The sequence below is a fragment of the Macaca mulatta genome, chromosome 2 (genome assembly GCF_049350105.2).
Source record: "Macaca mulatta isolate MMU2019108-1 chromosome 2, T2T-MMU8v2.0, whole genome shotgun sequence".
Taxonomy (NCBI): domain Eukaryota; kingdom Metazoa; phylum Chordata; class Mammalia; order Primates; family Cercopithecidae; genus Macaca; species Macaca mulatta.
The window spans coordinates 108469922-108491081 of record NC_133407.1 but is presented as its reverse complement, the minus strand read 5'-3'; the positions used below and the strand labels follow the sequence as shown (position 1 = coordinate 108491081).

Here is a 21160-nt window from a genome sequence, read left to right as displayed (position 1 = left end):
CCATTCAGCCATGTTTGTAAAGACAAAACATGTCCATCCTTGGCAATGCTTTGTTCACACTCCACTTGGAGGACCAGGACAGTATGTCAGGACATCTTTACTTCAATTATATAGTTGGGCTGTCATGCAAAGGATGCTGAAGTGCCTCCCCGTTTTTCTTCTTTCTTGTTGCTGCTACTTTCTGGAACCCTCGCTAATACTTCATATTTGGGAATTAGTGACCCTCATTCCATTTTTACAAAGCTGGTGTCAACTATCCCAAGAAAGACAGCTAAGCAAACTTCAGAGAGATGAAATAGTAATGAAATAACTTGCTCCTTAGGCTTAACTTGTCAAGCAATATTTCTGATATTTTGCATTCAACACACTGCCATTCTAGTACTGTTGTGGGTGTTACTCTATGTGGGAAACAATGGTGTTATGGATGCTAGGAAAAGATGCTGGGATATACATACCTGCTTAGAATGAGGAGAAAAGACAAATCTGCTTTCACCCTCCTGGTCAGCACAAATATTTTTAAAGAGTGTTTAGCTTTTTGTCAAGATTTCTTTCTCTTGATGAATTTGTCCTCGATTCAGTGGGGGAGAACCAAGAGCCTCCCTTTGTTTCTCATCCTCTCCCTTCCCTCTAGTTCTCAGTTTTCCCATCTGTCTGCACAAGGACAGAAGTGGACTAGAAGATTAAATCTCAGGTCCCCTTTAGCTCACACCACAGGCCCTCCCAGAGGTGGGGGTGTGAGCAGGGTCATGTTCCAAGTTCTGCCTCCCTTGATGGACTGTGGGCTCCCAGAGGGCAGAGCTACCTCTATTCTCATTATTAAGGACACGGAGAAAGAAGGTGTGACGCTCCTAGGAGATGATTTCCCACTCTTGTCCACAAGAAGGATTGGGGCAGCCTGGACAGGCTCAGCCTCCCCAAGAATTAAGCAGAAGTTGGGACTGGACTGTAAACTGATGCTGTCGCACGTGCTTTGGTTCCTGTCCCAAGCCTCCCAGGTTGCTCTGGGTGACTCTGGCCCACCTTCTGGCTATCCATGAACACAAATAGTCCCAGGGAGTCATTTTGGCAGAACCCAGGTCTGCTAGCTAAGAACTCCTGAACCATCGGTAATCTCTCCCTGTGGCCTGGACTTGGTGTATGGCCTGCAGGGTGGAAGGAGAACCCGCAGGGCCTCTGGAGACAGGCAGGTGGCACACCTGCGGCTGGAAGGATTTGGAAAAGGAGTCCAGCGCCATTCATTTTTCATTCATTTTCCAGCCCAACGTTTGACCTGAATGCTTCACGCCCACACTGCAGACACTACTCCGTTTATAATACAACTCGAGAAGGGCATATACTATTCCATCCACAGCTCAGGGAAAGCATACATACGACTCTACTCACAATTCAACAAAGTGGTGCATCTGCCTCCAATTTTCTAGCTACCCTGGGGACCTTGGGCACGTTGTGTGTCTGGAAATACTGCAGGTGATGTGTGTGGAGTAGGCTGCAGGCTCACCGTCCTGCAAAGACTAGCTGTACCACCACCGGCTTTAAAGTCCAATAGACCTCTGGCCCAAGTCAGGTAGCAGAGGATCCAGGGCTTGGGTAGCCCACAAATAGGATTCTCCTCCAAAACGAGGCGCATAATGACCTTTGTCTCCTGGACAGAAAAGGGAAGGTAGACTGGCTTCCTCTATGGGCGACCTTCGCGACTCTGGACAAAAAGACTTGATCGTTCTCAGACTTGGGAAGGAGGACTAAGCCCGGAAAGGTGGGGACAAGTCCGCCCCAACGCCGCAGTGGTGAGTAGTAGGGACCCAGCAACCCGGTGCCGGGAGCCCTGCACCCTGGGCAGCAGAGGCGGTCGCTGACGCAGGAAGAGGAGGAGGAGAGAGAGGAGGGACGCACCGGGTCAGCTCGCGCTCCCGCTGCGCAGGGCGGGGCTCGGGCCGGTCCGCCCGCGCGCAGGTGAGCGAGCCAGGGCGGAGCGCAGCTGCGCCGGGCTTGGGCGCCTGCGGCCGCCGCTCCCCACCGTCGCTTTCCCCACCGAGGCCGAGGCGACCCGAAGTCATGGCCGGTCTGAACTGCGGGGTCACTATCGCCCTGCTAGGGGTTCTGCTGCTGGGTGCGGCGCGCCTGCCGCGCGCGGCAGGTAAGTGCCGGGCTTTGGAGGCGGGTGGCGCGGGGTGGTGAGCTAGCCAGCCAGCCTACGCCGGGCGGAGACGCGGCCGAGGGACGCTGGGCGCGGAGGCTGCGGAGGGTGCGGAGGGAGGGCGGGGGCGGCATAATCAAAATGCGCCTGTGGCTCTGGGTCCCCCTGACTGTCCGGTTCCTGCGTGCGCCGCGTCGGGTGCGTGGGCCTTGCCCTCCTGGAGTCAACCTTGCCCTCGGCACGTGAGAGTATCCCCAATCCGGGAGCCTCCCGGTCCGGGAAGATGAGCCCGGTGCTGGCCGAGAAGGCGGGAAAAGGAGCGCCCTGTAGCCGATCCCAGGCGACATGTCCAAGGTGGCGCGCCGTGGGTCCCGGGGTCTTTGCCGGGCTTCTTGAAGACACCCAGGCAGGGTGTAGGAAGAGATCTTTCCTCTCCAGGCTCGCCCTCTACCTCCTCGCCTAGTCCAGAGAGAAGGTGCAAGAAAAGTGCTTTCATGTCGGCATTTCCCACCAGATCCCCTTTTTCCCGTCCGCACGCTGCATCCCCCCTCTCCTAAAGCTGAAGAGCAAAAATGAAATTAGTGCAAAAATGAAAGCGCCCGGATTTCTTTTCGGGGTCCCAGAGAAAGCCGCCAGGCATCTGCGCCGCCGCAGAGACTGGACATTCCCGCGCCCCTCGCACTTCTTGGCAGTGGACTTTGACGACAGGAGGCTGTTGTTCCGGGGTTGTGTGTGAATTTCGAGTTGTTTCGGTTGGGGGAAGGGACCGCCACGTCCCAGCAACCTGTGCCAGCCAGGAAATGCCCTGTGGGCCCTAGATGTATTAGAACATAGTAAATAACTTGGTTTCTTCATGTAAGAACTTGATGTGAGGCTAGTACAGGTTTCGCGAGATTAGTACAGGTTTTGTGTTTTTAAAATAGAGCTCTCCAGGAAGTCGTGTGGGTTTGATTCCCCTTGCTGCATCTAAGGTGGGTTTGTGTTTGGCAGGTGTACATTAGATTAAGGAATAAAAGGACACAAGTGAGGTTGAATTTGGGCCTCCCGGTGACTACCATCATTACAAATACAAGACAGGAGCTTGTAAAATATCAATATAAGCTCCAGGAATACTTCCTGGTTCATTCTCCAACAACAGGCGACATATTGCTACATAGTAGATAGAAAATTTAAAACTTCATTTAAACCATGGCATGGATTTATATATATATGTATATATAAATTATATATATTAAAGTAGAGACAGGGTTTCACTATGTTGCCCAGGCTGGTCTCGAACTCCTGAGCTCAAGTGATCCTCACACCTGGGCCTCCCAAAGTGCTGGGATTACAGATGTGAGCCACTGTGCCCGGCTGATGAATATTTACTATAATTTCTTAGGACTGAATTTTCAAGATTCCCTTTGAAGAAAAAGAATAAAAAGGAAGTGAAAATATGTGTAAATGTGTGCTGAGAAAAATGTGCGCCTGTCAATCTTGGAACTATATTGAAACTCTGAGAATTGTTTGAGATGTTTTTGGCTTTCTGTGATAACAGTGGGGGAACTCCTCCAGTAAGAATAGGGTGTAAATCAACGTATTGCTAATAATGAGAGCCTCTGTTTCTGGTCTCATTTCTTCCTGTGATCTGGGGTAGCTGCCATTTTGGTCGAGTAGCTCCAATGGAGTCCCTTCCAGGAAGTCCTTGACTGGCTGAGCCCTGTCTCATGGTTCAATGTATAAATACGTAGAGGCCTAGGAACTTTCCCTTTCACTTTCTTAAGTTCCTCCCTATGGTCTCAGGAACTGGCCCTTTGAGGCTACATCAGGCTGAACTGAGAGCTTTTGTGGTTGGAGCAGTTGCCTATATAGTCTTGAGGATCTAACTGGCAAAGGCCTTTGAGAAATTCCTGGAGACTGTCCTGAAAGGATGCAGAAAGCCAGAGCCCCGGCACCGTGGATTTGTTTTATACATCTGTGAAGTCTCTTAACAAAGAAAGATTCAGCAGAGTAAAAATGAACTTGGTGTCACTGCAGAGATGAAGAGTAAAGGAAAGTTTGTGTCTTGGTGTCGTGTGTTTTTGTGACTTTGGTATCCCCACCAACTCCCCCATTTCCAAGAGTGAAACACTGGTTACATTGGGATCATAGCCTTTTGAAAACCTCAATTTGGTTGCTTTCTAAGAACCACTCAGATACCAGAGTCTGGGTCAGTGACCCCAATCTTGCCACCGTTGTCTCTTGCCAAAAATGTGAGCAGACAGATCAAATGATGTGTACACACTCCCTGGGCGAGTGTGGGTGTTCATTCTGTTTCCGATTCAAATGAGGAGCTACTGGCTGTTGTCTGGAATGTGTAACTGGCAGGGCTGATGAGTCTCCCCCAGCTCCTCCCCCACATCCCCACAGATTTGCATGACTTGGAGTCAGACCTGCTAGCCCTAGGGCTCACCTCAGATGCTGCCATTTCATCTGTGATGGTTGCACGCCTTGCATGTGCACACACTCTTCTGGGCGTTCTCCCTGACTATCAATGTGGGGGAAGGAAATTAATAATTAAGATGGTTTAAGTAGCATATAGTTATTGTAGAAAAAGTGGCAATAAATATAACCAAAATGAAAAAAATTATCTATAGGCAAGCTGCCTTATTCACTTTGATGCAGTCTTCTTCCCGTGTATGCATGCACGCTCATGTGCGCAAACCAAACATGGGATCATCCCATTGTATGGCTTTAACCAGTCCCCAGTTGTTGGACATTTAGGTTGCTTCCAGTTTTTCTTATTAAAAATAGAACATGTCCAACAATAGTCAGCTGCTTGTATCAATTTTAATAGGTCTATTCAGGGAAAAGGCACTTGAAATTACATAGCGCAGACTAGAAAATGACATGAAAGGATGAACCATTATCCTCATGTTGCTGAGGTTATAAAACAGTATGAACTGGATTATCCCATTTTGATATATCTGAGAATGTGTTCTTTGGCTGTGTTGTTCTGCACACTCTTTTTTTAAATTTTTGAGACAGAGTTTCACTCTTGTTGCCCAAGCTGGAGTGTAATGGCGCAATTTCGGCTCACTGCAACCTCCATCTCCCAGGTTCAAGCGATTCTCCTGCCTCAGCCTCCCAGGTAGCTGGGATTACAGGCGCACACCACCACACCTGGCTAATTTTTTGTATTTTTAGTAGAAACGGGGTTTCACCATGTTAGTCAGGCTGGTCTTGAACTCCTGACCTCAGGTGATCTGCCCACCTCGGCCCCCCAAAGTGCTGGGATTACAGGCATGAGCCACCGCGCCCATGTTCTGCACATTCTTAGCTATTTTGTCCAGCTACAGTTCTGGAAATAGAGTTGCTGGTATGAAGAGTAGAGGCTCTTAGGGCTTTGGACATGTATTTCCATATTCTGGAAGCAGAGTTGCTGGGATGAAGAGTAGAGAGGTTCTTAGGGCTTTGGAAGCGTATTTCCGTGTTCTGGAAGCAGAGTTGCTGGGATGAAGAGTAGAGAGGTTCTTAGGGCTTTGGAAGCGTATTTCCGTGTTCTGGAAGCAGAGTTGCTGGGATGAAGAGCAGAGAGACTCTTAGGGCTTTAGATGCGTATTTCCCTGTTCTGAAAGCAGAGTTGCTAGGGTGAAGAGTAGAGCGGCTCTTAGGGCTTTGGATGCGTATTTCCGTGTCGCCTGTGGAGAGCCTGTCCTGGTGTACCTTCCAGCCATCAGTTTGTTAGTACCTGTTTCTCACATTCTCCCAGGCTCACTGTTGTTTCACCAGCATCTACGGAAGAAGTATTTTTCTGCCTCCAATTTGGCAAATAGGATCTGGACAGTGTTGGTAGAGACTCAAGAGTCTTAGAAGCACCACCCTAGCTGGATGGTACTAATGGCTCACCAGTGCTTTTTTGCCGAAAGAAAACAGAACTGGGTCCCTTGGCTTATAGCACAAGCCTCACCTGCGTTTTTGCCTGGCAGTGCCGACTTGGGTTTGGATGGGATGGGGTGAGATGGAAAGTGGGTAGGGAGAGAAGTCTGCTGGTCAGAAAGACCCCTGATTGAGGTCAGGGTGGGTAAGACAGTGGGAGATAATAAGACCACTGATGTGGGGGACCAGTGGTTAGGGTTCTCTGCCTTGGTGGTTAAGAAAAGTTTATACCCGGCCGGGTGCGGTGGCTCACGCCTGTAATCCCAACACTTTGGGATGCTGAGGGGGGAGGATCACCTGAGGTTAGGAGTTCAAGACCAGCCCGGCCAACATGGCAAAACACCGTCTGTACTAAAAAATACAAAAATTAGCCAGACATGGTGGTACACACCTGTAATCCCAGCTACACAGGATGCTGAGGCTTGAAAATCGCTTGAACCCAGGGGACAGAGGTTGCAGTAAGCCTAGATCATGCCACTGCACTCCAGCCTGAGCGACAGAACAAGACTTTGTCTCAAAAGAAAGAAAGAAAGAAAGAAAGAAAGAAAGAAAGAAAGAAAGAAAGAAAGAAAGAAAAAAGAAAAGTTTATACCCCTTAATTATCATTCTAAATTATGAAAAGTATGCCACAATCAAATTATTTCAAACTATTTCACAAAACCTTGTAATTTGCCCATCATCTCCCGGGCAGCTGGCAGCATTCTAGACAGCCAGGTAAGGAGAGCCAAGTTCCTTCCCTCACCTCTTTGTAGCCTTGGGTTTGTATCTGGTCCATCAGTTCTTAAAAGTATTAACTACTACTGCTGCTTGTAATAGCCAATACATTGAGCATTTGCTGTGCCAGCCACTCCTCTGAGGATTTTACACATAAGCATCTGATTAACATCAGTAATCCATTCCTGAAAACCAGACATTCTGCATGAAGACACTAAGCAACACTATACATCTCATTATTTTGTGTGGGAAAAATTATAACAATCCACTGCACAGCAATACAAAACCTCTAACAGTTTCTGAAGGCGTGATAAAACACAGAAAGATACCTGTATATAATTAACCAATCCTGTTAAGCATAAAGTGCATAAGACATCACTTGAGGACTACCAAACCATTTACATGGTTGTTTGCAAACAGTTGCTTTGTGTGCAGTAACGTAGGGCACCTCCCTTTGTTGACATTTTTGACACTTGGGGTGTCCTCACTTGATCCTGGCATTCTTTTTTTATTTATTTTTATTTTTATTTTTTTTTGAGATGGAATCTCACTCTGTCGCCCAGGCTGGAGTGCAGTGGCATGATCTTGGCTCACTGCAACCCCTACCTCCTGGGTTCACGTGATTCGCATGCCTCAGCCTCCCGAGTAGCTAGGATTACAGACGTGCACCACCATGCGCAGCTAATTTTTGTATTTTTAGTAGAGGTGGGGTTTTACCATGTTGGCCAGGCTGGCCTCAAACTCCTAGCCTCAAGCAGCCCACCCACCTCGCTCTGCCAAAGTGCTGGGATTATAGGCGTGAGCCACCACACCCAGCCAGATCCTGACATTCTTGATCCTAGTGTATTTGGAATATAAGTTAAGATTTTCTGCACATAATTTTGTTTAGAATGTGTTGAGGTTAGAGATGTAAATATACACATTTCTGAAATAGACCTTGGCCAAAAATAACTTTGATAGATGAAACATAAGTTCTACAGTGTTCAACGATAAAAATGAAGCTATTTTCTCCTGAGAGAATGTAAATGGGGGAAGTGGTCTTGAGTAGGTCTGCATGTCATTTAATTCTCCATCCTCAAACAAGTACTCTTACTAAACTTCCTGTTAGTAGGCACAGAGAGGTGACGTGACTTGCCAGGGCTCCCTGGCTGGTGTGTAATGATGCTGAACTGGCAGCCCCAGGAGTATGACTCCAGAACCCAGCTCAGTAATACAACTACAAGGCCAGTAAATGCCTCCCCTCAGGGTGTGAATATTCTTAAATCATAAATTTGAGAATGTCTTGAAAAAGGAAATTAAAAGTGTTCCCTGAGCACAGATGGCATAGCTTTCTTTAAGTTTTAAATGAAGTCAAATGATCCTACCCTCAATGACAGAAGATCAAAGGGTTCCAGATGAAATGTGCCAAATGCAAAAATGTACAAGGTGACAATCTGCTGCCTTTCCTGGGTAAATACAGTCTCCAGAAATGAGTTTTATCAACTCCCTGAGTCCAAAGGTTATATAGAGTTGAAGTCGGGCTGTTGTCTTTATTTTGGGTCTGCCTAATTCCTTGGCATCTGCCATGTCACAAAACCCTTGGAGCCATGAGAGGGCTTCTTCAATTCTTGACAATGTGTGGTCCAGCTGGGAGCTGAGCTAGAATGGTGTACATCCAGGCACATGCCATGTGCATCCAAAGAGATGCCTTATCTTCTGTTACTGATCTGAAGGCAGGAACATCTGGCCATCTCAAACAAGGACATTTGGCTAAAGCAATGTTTAACCCTGAGAACAGCTCAGAGCAGGCAAGCAGTTTCTGGGACATCACAGAGAATGCAGAGGTGGTAAGATGAAGCCTCTGAGTTTGAAGGACTCACGGCATCTCTTGGACACAGGTAGACACTCAACTCCTACACAGAGTGACCACCAGCCACAGTGGAGAGGTACACACCAAAAACCAAACAACATAGTGGGATGAGTTATTACACACTGCTGCTCATACTGGCAGTCTGTGCTCTGCTGGAGTCTGCCCAGGTACACTGTGTCAGGAGGGTTCAGCCTGTGCTGATGGGCTATTTTCACATCAACTGCCCTGCTGACAAGTCTCGCTGGAGTTGCATCCTGGGCCACCTTCAAGGATACAAACACCAGGCTCTCTTTTGCCTCTGAGTTCTTGCTTACTGCTACATTTCCCATGTCCTCAGACTGTACATCCCAAAGGGCTCAGCTTCCCAGCTGGAAATTGGTGGAGGGAGGAGGGCAGAGAAATGGAAGGACTGGAGCCAAAGACCTCACTGGACTCAGAGTTGCCTTTCCAGCTTTTTGGAGATAGCATCACTCAAACAAGCTTTGGAGTTGGTCAAAGCTTGGTTCAAATCCTGCCTCCACCGCTTATTAACCAGGTGAGCTGGGCAAGTTGTGTGACCTGTAGGGACAGCAGCACCCTGAGGCTGGCTGGCGGTCTGAATGAAATGATGTGTGCACTAGTCTGGCCTAGAACAAATTCCCCAGTTAGTGAGAACTGTCATGACTTTGTGCTATAGTTTGGATGATTGTTTCTTCCAAATCTCATGTTGAAATTTGATCCCCAGTGCTGGAGGTGGGGCAAAATGGGAAGTGTTGGGTCATGGGGGTGGATCCCTCAGGAGTGAGTGAGTTCTTAACTCTGTTAGTTCCCTAGAGAGCTGGTTGTTAAAAAGAGCCCAGCAAGAACCCCCTGCCCTTGCTTCTTCTCTCGCCATGTGATCTCTACACACCAGATCCCCTTTGCCTTCTGCCATGAGTGGAAGCAGCCTGAGGCCCTCACCAGATGCTCAGTCTTCAACCTTTTAGCCAGCAGAACCATGAGCTAAATAAACCTCTTTTCTTTTCTTTCTTTCTTTCTTTCTTTCTTTCTTTCTTTCTTTCTTTCTTTCTTTCTTTCTTTCTTTCTTTCTTTCTTTTTTTTGAGATGGAGTTTTTGCTCTGTTGCCCAGGCTAGAGTACAATGCCACAATCTCAGCTCACTGCAACTTCCGCCTCCTAGGAAGCGATTCTCTTGCCTCAACCTCCTGAGTAGCTGGGATTACAGGCACCTGCCACCACCCCCAGCTAAGTTTTGTATTTTTAGTAGAGATGAGGTTTCACCACGTTGGCCAGGCTGGTCTTGAACTCTTGACCTCAGTTGATCCACCCGCCTTGGCCTCAGCCTCCCAAAGTGCCAGGATTACAGGCATGAGCCACTGCACCCAGCCAAACCTCTTTTCTTTATCAATTACCCAGCTTTAAGTATTCCTTTATAGCAACACAAAACAAACTAAGACACTTTGATTATTTGAGTCAGGTCCAGGAAGAACATTTAGATATTCAACAGGCAGACAACCTAGGCCAAAATTAATAGGCTATTGTAGTCTGTATAACCAGGTCTCCAGTGGGAGACATTAAGATTGTTTTCAGACTTTTGCCACCTACACATTGTGCTTTGGTTATTATCCCAGTGCAGTCGACTTTGGGGATGTGTAAGGATATCTGTGGAAGAAATTCCTAGAAGTGAAGCTGCTCGTTGAAAAGCTGTATGAAGTTATTCTAAAACACACTAGAACAAGTTTTAAAAAATATTTTGTGAGCAAGTGCCTGCACACACATGAATTTCCTGTTAGCCAAGGAACTGACTGGACCAGTTTTATAACAACTTAAGTATCATGCTCAATTACACTTGAGATGGGAATGAGAACACCCAAGTGGTCTCCTGGGGATTGCAGCTATCTTCATGACCAGGTGTTATTAGCCAAGACTGGGCTGGAGTTTGCCAGTCTGTGAAACCAGAGCTAGATCTCCGTGGAGGGAAACCTGGCAGGGCTCTGGCCTTTAATCTCTGCTGAGAGATGGAGGATTATTCTGGAACTGGCTCGGAAGTTTCTGACAGTCTTATCAGGCACTTCAGCCTTGGGCTACATCTATCAGGGCCACATTCTTATCTTCGTAGAACATAGAAGACATTTTTTTTTTTTTAAAGCAGTCTCGCTCTGTCGCCCAGGCTGGAGTGCAGTGGCACGATCTCTACTCACTGCAGCCTCTGCCTCCCAGATTCCAGCAATTCTCCTACCTCAGCCTCCCGGGTAACTGGGATTACAGGCACGTGCCACCATGCCCAGCTGAATTTTTTTTTTTTTTTTTGTATTTTTAGTAGAGATGGGGTTTCACCATGTTGGCCAGGCTGGTCTCGAACTCCTGACCTCAGGTGATCTGCTCACCTCAGCCTCCCAAAGTGCTAGGATTATAGGAGTGAGCCACCGTGCCCAGCCTAAAAGACATTTTTCAAGTTGTAAACAATGCTTGGATCATCTTGCAGAAGCTCACCACAACCTGAATGGTGCCAAACCCTCAATATAACTTCTTCTAGCCTCACTGGCCTCTGCCTCTATGGGGAATACAACTCAAGTTCCAGGCAGGAACCTGGAATGCTGGTGGGAAGGTATGTCCCACTGGCATCTTCCCCTCCTTGCCCTAGTCGCTAGAGACTGGAAACAACCCAAATACTCATCATTAGAAGCAGGTTAGGTAAATTATGCTACATCCAAACAATGAGATGTTAGGCAACCATTTAAAAGAATGACGTAGCTCTCTGTAAACTAATGTGGAGTAACCTCCAAGATATATTATGGAGAGAAAAACACAAGAATCAGAACAGTATGTATGACATGCAACCTTTTGGCAAAATAAAATGAAATAGGGATGGTATATAAATACACACTTACATATTCATAGATTACTTCTGGAAGAGTGCACAAAATCTGGTAATAGTGGTTGCCTATAGGAACAGAACCAGATTCAAGGGTGAGAGAATGACTTTTTACATTTTATTTTACTTTATTTTGTGCTTCATGTATTATTTACCTAAATGTAAAAGTATTTTTCAGCTCTACTGAGATACAATATACATATCATCAAATTTACCAGTATCAATTGTATAATTCAATGGGTCTTATCAAGTGCATGGTATAACATTTCTATCACCCTGCAAAGTTCCTCCAGATTCCTTTGCAATAAACCCATACCCCTTAGCCCCTGGCAACCACTGATTTGCCTTCTATCATGGTAGTTTTGCCTTTAAAATATTTAAAAAATAAAAACAATTTAAAGCCAGGTAAGAATATAGTACTCACTGTTTTTGTTGCATTAAAACAAATTTCTCAAGTATAGACGCCATCTTCAAAAAAGCCTGAAGTTACTTCCTGCAGGAATTTGGTTGTATAGAAGGGATGGAGTAGAAGTGTTAAGTTGCTAGGAATCGAGGAGCTGATGACCAAAAAACTGCCTTCTCGACTTGCAGCAGTTTTTCATGAAGAGCAACTTGCTGTGATTTGTTTTGTTTTGTTTTTTCCCTATCTACTTTTAGGGCCTAGCACTGAGCAGGCCTAGAAAATTTGATTTATTATTTGATTGATAACTGGAGAATATCTATAAGAGCAAAGCAGAATATAGTGGAATGAGAATTAATGCTTCATTGCCCCAAATTTTCTAGCTGAGTTTTGTTCCCATCCTTCTCTTTCTTCCTTAGCAATACTCTTAGCAGTAGGGCTAACTTGTACTGTAAGGAAGGAATATGGTTCATGAAAAGGAAAGTACTTTGACCCACAGTCTTTCTCCCTTTCAGGAAGAACCATCTGCTTTTTTTCTTCCACCCACCTACACAATGTGCTTTGGAGCCAGGCTTCTTAAAACCCCCAACTCAGCATTCTTGGTTCCTCAACTTAGTTTTTCACATCCCTGAATTCTTAGAAGGTCTTGAAAAGATCTAGCCCAGTCCAAGGTCATTTTGGTAACAAATTCTGTTCATTCTGGAGATATTGGAGGCCCCTTGTGCATCTAGCTCTGTGCACCCTTATCCCTTGCTCTCCAAGGACTCACCATCTGGAAGGGATTCTAACATGTAAACCAGGGGCTACAAATTGATGGCCTGGGGGGCTTGGCCTAGTTCTGTTTTGTATGTTGAAAAAACCTAAATTACAAAGTATTTGGTAGAGCTGGCACCCTCTGATTCAACAAAGACTCTCTTCCCTATGTTGCCTTTCATATTTGGGTTTGCGACACTTTCCAGTGTAATAAGTACAGCAAAAGATGTAGGTATTAGAATTGCAATATAAGCTTCTATAGGCAAGACAAGAGAAAGAGGAGGACAAGATATTCTCCTGGTGCCTGAGGTCTGTCGGACATCCTTAACAAAACCCTGAGTTTGGCCCTGGAGCAGAAGTATAGCTCTGTTATTAATTACCAATAACCTCACAATTTTTTTTTTAATATTTAAAATGGCATCTCCCATCATCTCTGAAATGACAACTTGCTAAGTGATCCACTATCTGGAAAGAAGCAATTCAGAGTTAATTCTTCAATATCTGATTTATAACTAGAGATCACCTACAAAAGCAAGCAGAATATAGTCTAATGAGGATTAAGTTCTTGATCACTCCAAATTTTCTAGCTTGGGTTTTGTTCCAAGCCTCCTTTTTCTCCCTTGGCAATAGCTGTTAGCAGTAGGGCCAACTTCTACTGTAAGGAAGGAACATAGAAAGTGCTCTGCCCCACAATCGCTCTCCCTTTCAGGAAGAACCATCTGTTTTTTTTCTTCCATCCACCCACACAATGTGCTTTGGAGCCAAGCTTCTCAAACCCATCTCAGCATTGTTGGTGCCTCAACTTAGTTTTTCATATCCCTGAATTTTTGGCATATTCATCTTAAGATCACTGGCTGATCCCAACGTTGACACTGTCTTGTTGCCAATAATGACCATCCTAGTTGATGTAACACCTTCCATAATGACTGTCCTTGTTCCTGTAACTTCATTATGATGCCCAAACATCTTTTATAATAGCTGTCCTCATTGACTTAACACCTTCCACATCAGTACCTTTTACTGCAGTCACCCTTGTGGATGTATCTTCCACCATGACTATCCTTGTTGATATAGTATCTTCCGTAATGGCCTTCCTCATTGACATAACACCTTCCAAAGGTACTTCTGATGTAGGTTATTTTGGAGAATGGTCTGTAATGGCCATCCTCATTTACATAACACCTCCTGGAGGCTGCCCTGGGCCCTCTGGGTGAGGAAGGCATGTGTCTGACTGGCCCCGAAGATCTCCTGGAGTGTGCTGCATTGTGTTGCTGATCTGTTTATCCTGGGCTGCCTGGTTTGCTGTGGAATCATGTTATTGACCTGGCTTGTGGTCGCTTGCAAGGGCTTCATTCAGAAACCTGTTTGCCATCTCAGGCTGTGTGGTTTGCTCTCCCATTCCCCACTTTAAGATTGCTGGACATGACAACAGCAACAACAGAAATGGTGTTAATCCCTAGTCCCTAAAACAGAAGGTTTAAACTGAGGGATGTATTCCTGGTTGGCTGCCCTGGCCCCTGGGATGGCAACACACCCACACTCCCCAGTCAAGTCCCCTGGAATGATCAAGAGGTTGGGGCTTTGCAGTTAAGAAAGAAGTAGATCTAGGCTGGGCGTGGTGGCTCACGCCTGTAATCCTAGCACTTTGGGAGGCCGAGGTGGACGGATCACGAGGTCAGGAGATGGAGACCATCCTGGCTAACACAGTGAAACCCTGTCTCTACTGAAAATACAAAAAATTAGCCAGGTGTGGTGGCGGGCACCTGTAGTCCCAGCTACTCGGGAGGCTGAGGCAGAAGAATGACGTGAACCCAGGAGGCAGAGCTTGCAGTGAGCGGAGATCGCACCACTGCACTCCAGCCTGGGCGACCAAGCGAGACTCTGTCCCCCAAAAAAAGAAGTAGCTCTAAGGCCTCAAAAACATGGATTTCTCCCCTTGCTCAGCGGGTACTTGGTGGAAGCTGACATCCCAAATGGTCACTTCCTCTCACATCCTGGCTGCCGTGGGTGGGTGCTGCAATCTGTCTTTCCAGGACAGCAAGAAAGGAGCAGGGAGTGAGTCAGCTGGTGGTCATCTTTCAGACCACAGTGAAGCAGAGGATGGATTGCTGCCAAAGTATCGCAAGTAAAGTCAGTGACGGAGGTGGTGAGGACAACAGAGATGGGGGAGGAGCACATGTTGTTCCTGATTGATTGCCCAGGGCTTGTGATAATGAGGAAGAGTTCGGGGGACTCAGAGGCAAGATTATAGGCCAAGGGAAGGGCCCACGCTATTGAGAGACTCTCATCTTGGAGGCCTGCTAGTCTCTTTCCTACCTACAGAACGTTTTCTGGAGCCACTGCAGCCCCTTCACTAGTGTAAAGGGAAAGGCAGACAGTCAGAGTGGCGTTTAGGACAGAAATCTCTGGCACTCCTCTGCTGCTGGTGTTGAATGGTACAAGCTGAAATGCGTCTCTAACCACTGCTCTTCTCTAGCTGGTCCCAGGCTGCCCAGCTTGTGACCTTAAAGGAGCAGAAGGTGCATGGGCTTTGGAATCAGGCAGGCCTGGGTTTGAAGCTCAGCTGTGTGTCTTCCCAGTGTGAATTTAAGCAGTTTACCTAAAGAAAATATATAGAAAGTGCCCGGCACATGGTAGAGGCTGAACAAATGGGAGCTGCTAAATTATTGCCGTCATTCCTAGTCGCCCTCTCCCACCTGCCTTCAGCCTTGGCCGGTGCCTACACAGCCTACCTCTTCTGGATTCTGGATTTTAAAGCCAGGCTCCCCGCCGGGTTGCCCTTTGATCTCTGGTTTTTGTCTGGGGCTCTTGCTCAGCCCACAGGTCTAGGTGAGATGACCAGCCATAAACTCTCTTGGCCATATCGTCACCTTCTTTCTGACCCACTCATTTGCCTCCCTCCTGTCACCTTCCAGTATCTGGATGTTAAAGTTTTACAGTAAATCCAATGTTTTAGACATCTTTGTTGATCTAATATTTTCATAAAGGCTGGCTTATCTATATAACACCTTCCATCTGGTAATTCAGCTCAGAAGGGGAGCTCAGCCTCCCAAACTATCCCGGCCCGCGGGATAGTCAGAGCAGGCCCTGGAGGAGGGGGTGGGAATTTGGGGAACAAGAGACACGAGAAATGGAGACAAGACAGTGCTCTGATCAAGTCTCGTTTAATGGCGGTAATGCACTGCCTTATATACACTTGGAAGGGAAGGGGTTGGGCTAAGGCGGAAATGATCTCATTGCCGAGGGCGTGGCCAGGTTAGTTTCGGTTTCCCCGGTAGGAAGGTCGGACGTCATGTTGCGCTTGCGCTATTAAGTAACAATTTTCCCGGGCGCGGGAAAAGTGAGTGAAGAAGAAGCAGGAAGAGTGCCATCTTTAATGAGGTATTAGTACAGGGGAAAAAAGGCAAAGATAGGGAGAAGGTGTGGGGTGGAAATGAATATAGCTCAGTTGTTTAATCCTCAATTATTATTCGCTATGGCCGGGGCGTGCAGCTCCGGACACCAAACAATACCTTGTATTTGTCCAAACTTCTTTCCTTGAGCAGCTCGGCAGGTCCACAAAAACAACCCCATCTTTCCCTGCCTGGTACCCCATCTAATTAAGAGTTCTGTATTGGTTTTCTTTTTTTAAAAAGTGTGTATGTGTGTATATATATATATATATATATATATATATATATATATATATATATTTTAGACGGAGTTTCACTCTTGTTGCCCAGGCTGGAGTGCAATGATGCGATCTCAGCTCACTGCAACCTCCATCTCCTGGGTTCAAGCGATTCTCCTGCCTCAGCCTCTTGAGTAGCTGGGATTACAGGCATGCGCCACCACGCCCAGCTAATTTTGTATTTTTAGTAGAGATGGGGTTTCTCCATGTTGGTCAGCTGGTCTCGAACTCCTGACCTCAGGTGATCCACCACCTCGGCCTCCCGAAGTGCTGGGGTTACAGGCATGAGCCACCGCGCCTGGCCAAGAGTTCTGTATTGGTTTTCTATTGCTGCATAACAAATTGCCAGAAACTTGGTGTCATAAAAACAACACCTGTTAGCTCACAGTTCTGTAGGTCTTCTGACGACAGCATGGGTGGGTTCTCTGCGCAAGGTCTCAAAAGGCTAAGATCAAGATTTTGGCCAGGCTACATTCTCAACAGGAGCTTGTGGTTCTCTTCTAAGCATGTTGGTTGTAGCAGAATTCAGTTCCTGTGGCTGCAGGTCTGATGTCCCCCTTTCCTTGCTGCTTTTCAACCAACACTGCTCTCAAGCTTTCAGAGACCACCTGCATTCCTTGTCATGTGGACCCGTCTTCAACACTAGCTACAGAGACTCTCCCTTATGTTGAATTCCTTTCACATGTCAACTCCTTTTCTCCAGGAAAAGCCCAGCCTCTTTTAAGAGTTCAGCTGATTAGGCCACACCCACCCAGGATAGTCTCCCTTTCCTAAAGTTAACAGTACCATTGAACATAGCCTAATCAGGCGAGTGATATCCCATCCCTCCCACACTCTAGTGGAAGAGATTCTACAAGGATGTGAGTCACTGGAGGGCATCTTAGAATTCTGGCAGCCCCTGGGTGCCGTGGCACAGAGGCTCTGCCCCCTCTGCCAGAATGGTAATGATCATGGCCATCACTCTTTGAGGGCCGGCCATGTGCCTGGCTTTGCACATGTGGTCTCATTCCAATGCTTGTAAAAGCCCTGCACAGTTGATGTTTTTAGCCAAATGCTGCAGATGAGAAACTTGTGGTTCAGAGAGGTCAGGTGGCTTCTAGTGGCCCAGCCAAGTGACTGAAGTGATGAGGCACACAAGACAGGGAGTATTACACATGTGAGGTCAGGTGATGGGGGCCACAGAACAGGTCTCTGTCTTAATAGAACCTCTTCTCCTGCTGCCTTTTGCTCCTCCCCAGTGAGTGGATTTTCAAAACTACAGGCTGAACTAACCTAGAGCTGAACATTTTGGTAGTGAAGTGTTTCCCTGCTACCACGTCTCTAGTGTTATCCTTTGAGGGATGATGAATGGTAAGGTAGAAATAGCCAGATATAACCTTCTGGAAAAGCTCATTTTAAACTGAACTTTATTTTTAGTTTAAGCAGCTCATGGCTTATGTTCAGACAAGTAAGAACGTTTTCTTTTATATGGCTCTTTTTTTTTTTTTTTTTTTTTGAGACGGAGTCTCGCTGTGTTGCCAGGTTGTAGTGCAGTGGTGTGATGTCAGCTCACTGCAACCTCTGCCTCCCAGACTCAAGTGATTCTCCTGCCTCAGCCTCCTGAGTAGCTGGAATTACAGGCATGTGCCACCACGCCTGGCTAATTTTTGTGTGTGTGTGTGTGTGTGTGTGTGTTTTTAAGTAGAGACAGAGTTTTACCATGTTGGCCAGGCTGATCTCGAACTCCTGACCTCAGATGATCTGCCTGGCCTGGCCTCCCAAAGTGCTGGGATTACAGGCGTGAGCCACCACACCCAGCCTTACATGGCTTTTAATCACCAAAAAAGTGCAGTCCTATCAGAACATTTTTTGCAGGCCTGCCCCCAGCAGTGTCCCTCATTCAGTGCGTGGCCTATAGAGACCAAAGTAAGGTCTCTGAATGCAGTGGTCAATGGGCTGCATGAAGTGCTAACCAGTTTTTCACTTATCAGGGAAATCCTTCTTATTTTTCATGACCTTTTGCCATCTTTTGAGTTTTCTAGTTATGACATCATTTTTGTTTAAACAAGTTTCTCTCCCTCCCTTCCACAGTAATCCAGGGGATTACTGTGAATATATATAAATTTCAGGCTATGCAGTTTCAGTCAACTTTTCATTGGCATGCAAATTAGTAATTAGCAATTAATTCTCACCTACATTATGCTAAATGAACTAAGCCAGATACGAAAGGACAAGGACTGTCTGATTCCACTTAGATTAGTAGTCAAATTCATAGAGACGAAGTAGGATGCTAGTTACCAGGGCTGAGGGGAGAGATGGGAGTTATTATTTAATGGACACAGGGTTTCTGTTTAGGATAATGAAAACATTCCAAAGGTGGATGGTGGTAACTGTTGCACAACAATGTGAATGTGCTTAATGCTTCTGAACTACACACTTAAAAATGGTTGAAATGATAAAGTGTGTGTATGTATGTTTTACTATAATAAAAAAGCAAAAAGAAATATTTGCAGGGTTTATTCATAGGTGTTTTTTCCCTTTTCTATTTTATCGAGTTGGGTTTTTTTTTTTACCACAATTTAAAAAAAAATTTTTTTTTTTAAAGAAGTGAAGCATAGGCCAGGCATGATGGCATGCACCTGTCATCCCAGCATTTGGGGAGGCTAAAGCTTGAGCCTAGGAGTTCAAGACCAACCAGGACAACATAGGAAGACCCCCGTCTCTACAAAAATAAAAACAAAAAAATTAGCCAGGCATAGTGGCATGCGCTGGTGGTCCCACCTACTCAGGAGGCTGAGATGGGAGGATTGCTTGAGCCTGGGAGGTCAAGGCTGCAGTGAGCTGTGATTGTGCCATTGCACTCCAGCCTGAGCAACAAAGCAAGGCCCTGTCACCAAAAGAAAAAGAAATGAAACATACCTTCCAATTCTATGGCTAGCTTTGTAAATGTACTATTGGTTTCTAATGCTAGACTCTGTTTCTGCTAAAAAGGAAGGCTTGACACACTTAGGAGGCTCCTCCCCTTACAAGGCCCAGGGACAACACTTGTAAGCAACTCACCAAGCATAACTCACTGCACTTAGGGTTCAGATCATGAGGAAGGACCAACAGGTTTTTCTCCTCAATTTTCAGAGTTGTGCAAACAACAATTTGTTGTAACAAGAACTGTGAAGCCCTGTAAGAACCTAGTACCTTGAGGGCAGAGACTTTGAATCATCTGTGGATGAGACCTTATGCCCAGGACCTTACAGGCACAAAGAGCGACTCAGAAGGGGTTTGGTGTATGCCCAGAAGGATGGCGGGAGAGGAGCTTCTCAGCATACAAGAAAGTTTCACATAGCTAGCAATGGTTTTTCTGAGTTTTAAGAATTGTTTTATTGTGGCTGGACACAGCCTCAAGCCTGTAATCCCAGCACTTTGGGAGGCCAAGGCAGGAGGATTACTTGAGCCCAGGAGTTCAAGACCTAAGCAACATAGTGATACCTTGTCTCTACAAAAATTAAAAAATTAGTCTGGCATGGTGGCCTGCGCTGGTGATCCCAGCTACCCAGGAGACTGAGGTGGGAGGATTGCTTGAGCTGGGAGGCTGAAGCTGCAATGAGCCAAGATCACACCACTGCTCTACAGCCTGGGTGACAGAATGAGACTATGTCTCAAAAAAAAAAATTTGTTTTATTGAGACTAAAGTATACAAATCTTAAGTGTATAGCTGGATAATTTTTAGGTGTGTGTATGTGTCATGCATGTGTGTCTAGTACTGCAGAATTTTCTCTCTTGCCCCTTTCTAATCACCTGCCCACCTTCCCCACCGTAGGTTCACTATTCTGACTTATACAAGCACAGATTGGTTTTGTCTGTGTGGATTCTTGTTTAACCATCCCCCTGCTGACTTTTTGTCAGAAGAACTTGAACAACTATTTAATCTCTGATGGCAAGGTTGGACCATTGGAATGAGGTACTCTGGGGGGAATACTAAAGACACTGGAAATTCAGTAACTTCTAAACATTTAGCAGGTGAGGGAGGGGCTGTGGGCCTTTGCATGTGTGTCCCTGAGTGTACATACAGATGGGTTTTTAAATCTACTCCTTTGATTCTTCTCCAGCCATCCTTGTGATCCTCAGTGACTTTCATGGTCCTCGTGACTCACACTTCAAGGTCTAACAAAATAAATCTTGTTAACATTTCATAAAATGTTAATGTGATTTAAAGTAGCCTTGTGGCATTTTAGCATCTTGCATGAATTATTTACAGTGGTCATAAGCTGAGTTATATTTGTTATTTAATTCTGCAATTCCCATGTTCAAAGTCTGTTATTATGCAGCTTTCTTACCTCTGTGGTCCTCTTGGAAACCGTTCGTCCACTGATACAGTGTGATTCAATCTGGAATTAAATGTTAACCTCCATGTTTTGGACTGACAAGGAGCCTTAAGATGGCCTCAGTCTCAGAGGGGTTTATATGCAGATGTGTGTGTTCGCTACAGACTGTGACCCAGACAGGGCCACCTCTTTCCTATGGCATGTCTTTGATCATAAAAGGGAAAAACGCAACAGAAGAGTTTGGATGGTTCTGTGCAAACCTGTCACCACTTTAGAAAAATGATTCAAAGCATAAGCTCTGGAGACAGTGAACTGCTAGCATTGCTTTTGGGAAATGGTTCAGTTACTTTAGAAAATGAATAACTTGGCTGGGTGCGGTGGTTCACGCCTGTGATCCCAGCACTTTGGGAGGCCAAGGCAGGCGGATCACCTGAGGTCAGGAGTTTCAGACCAGTCTGGCCAATATGGTGAAACCTCATTCTACTAAAAATACAAAAATTAGCTGGGCGTGGTGGTGGGCACCTGTAATCCCAGCTACTCGGGTGGCTGAGGCAGGAGAATTGCTTGAACCTGGAAGGCAGAGCCAAGACAG

The 21160-nt window shown here is 46.1% G+C and overlaps 1 protein-coding gene across 1 annotated transcript in view; it reads left to right on the top strand.

Moving 5' to 3' along the window:
• Window positions 1-1860: 1860 nt before the first annotated feature.
• Window positions 1861-21160, top strand: part of CDCP1 (CUB domain containing protein 1) — a 60910-nt gene continuing 41610 nt past the window's right edge. Inside the window, exon 1 of the mRNA XM_001114659.5 lies at window positions 1861-2134. Within this exon, the coding sequence (XP_001114659.3) occupies window positions 2053-2134 (82 nt within the window). The 5' untranslated portion in view covers window positions 1861-2052. The remainder of the gene's footprint in view (window positions 2135-21160) is intronic.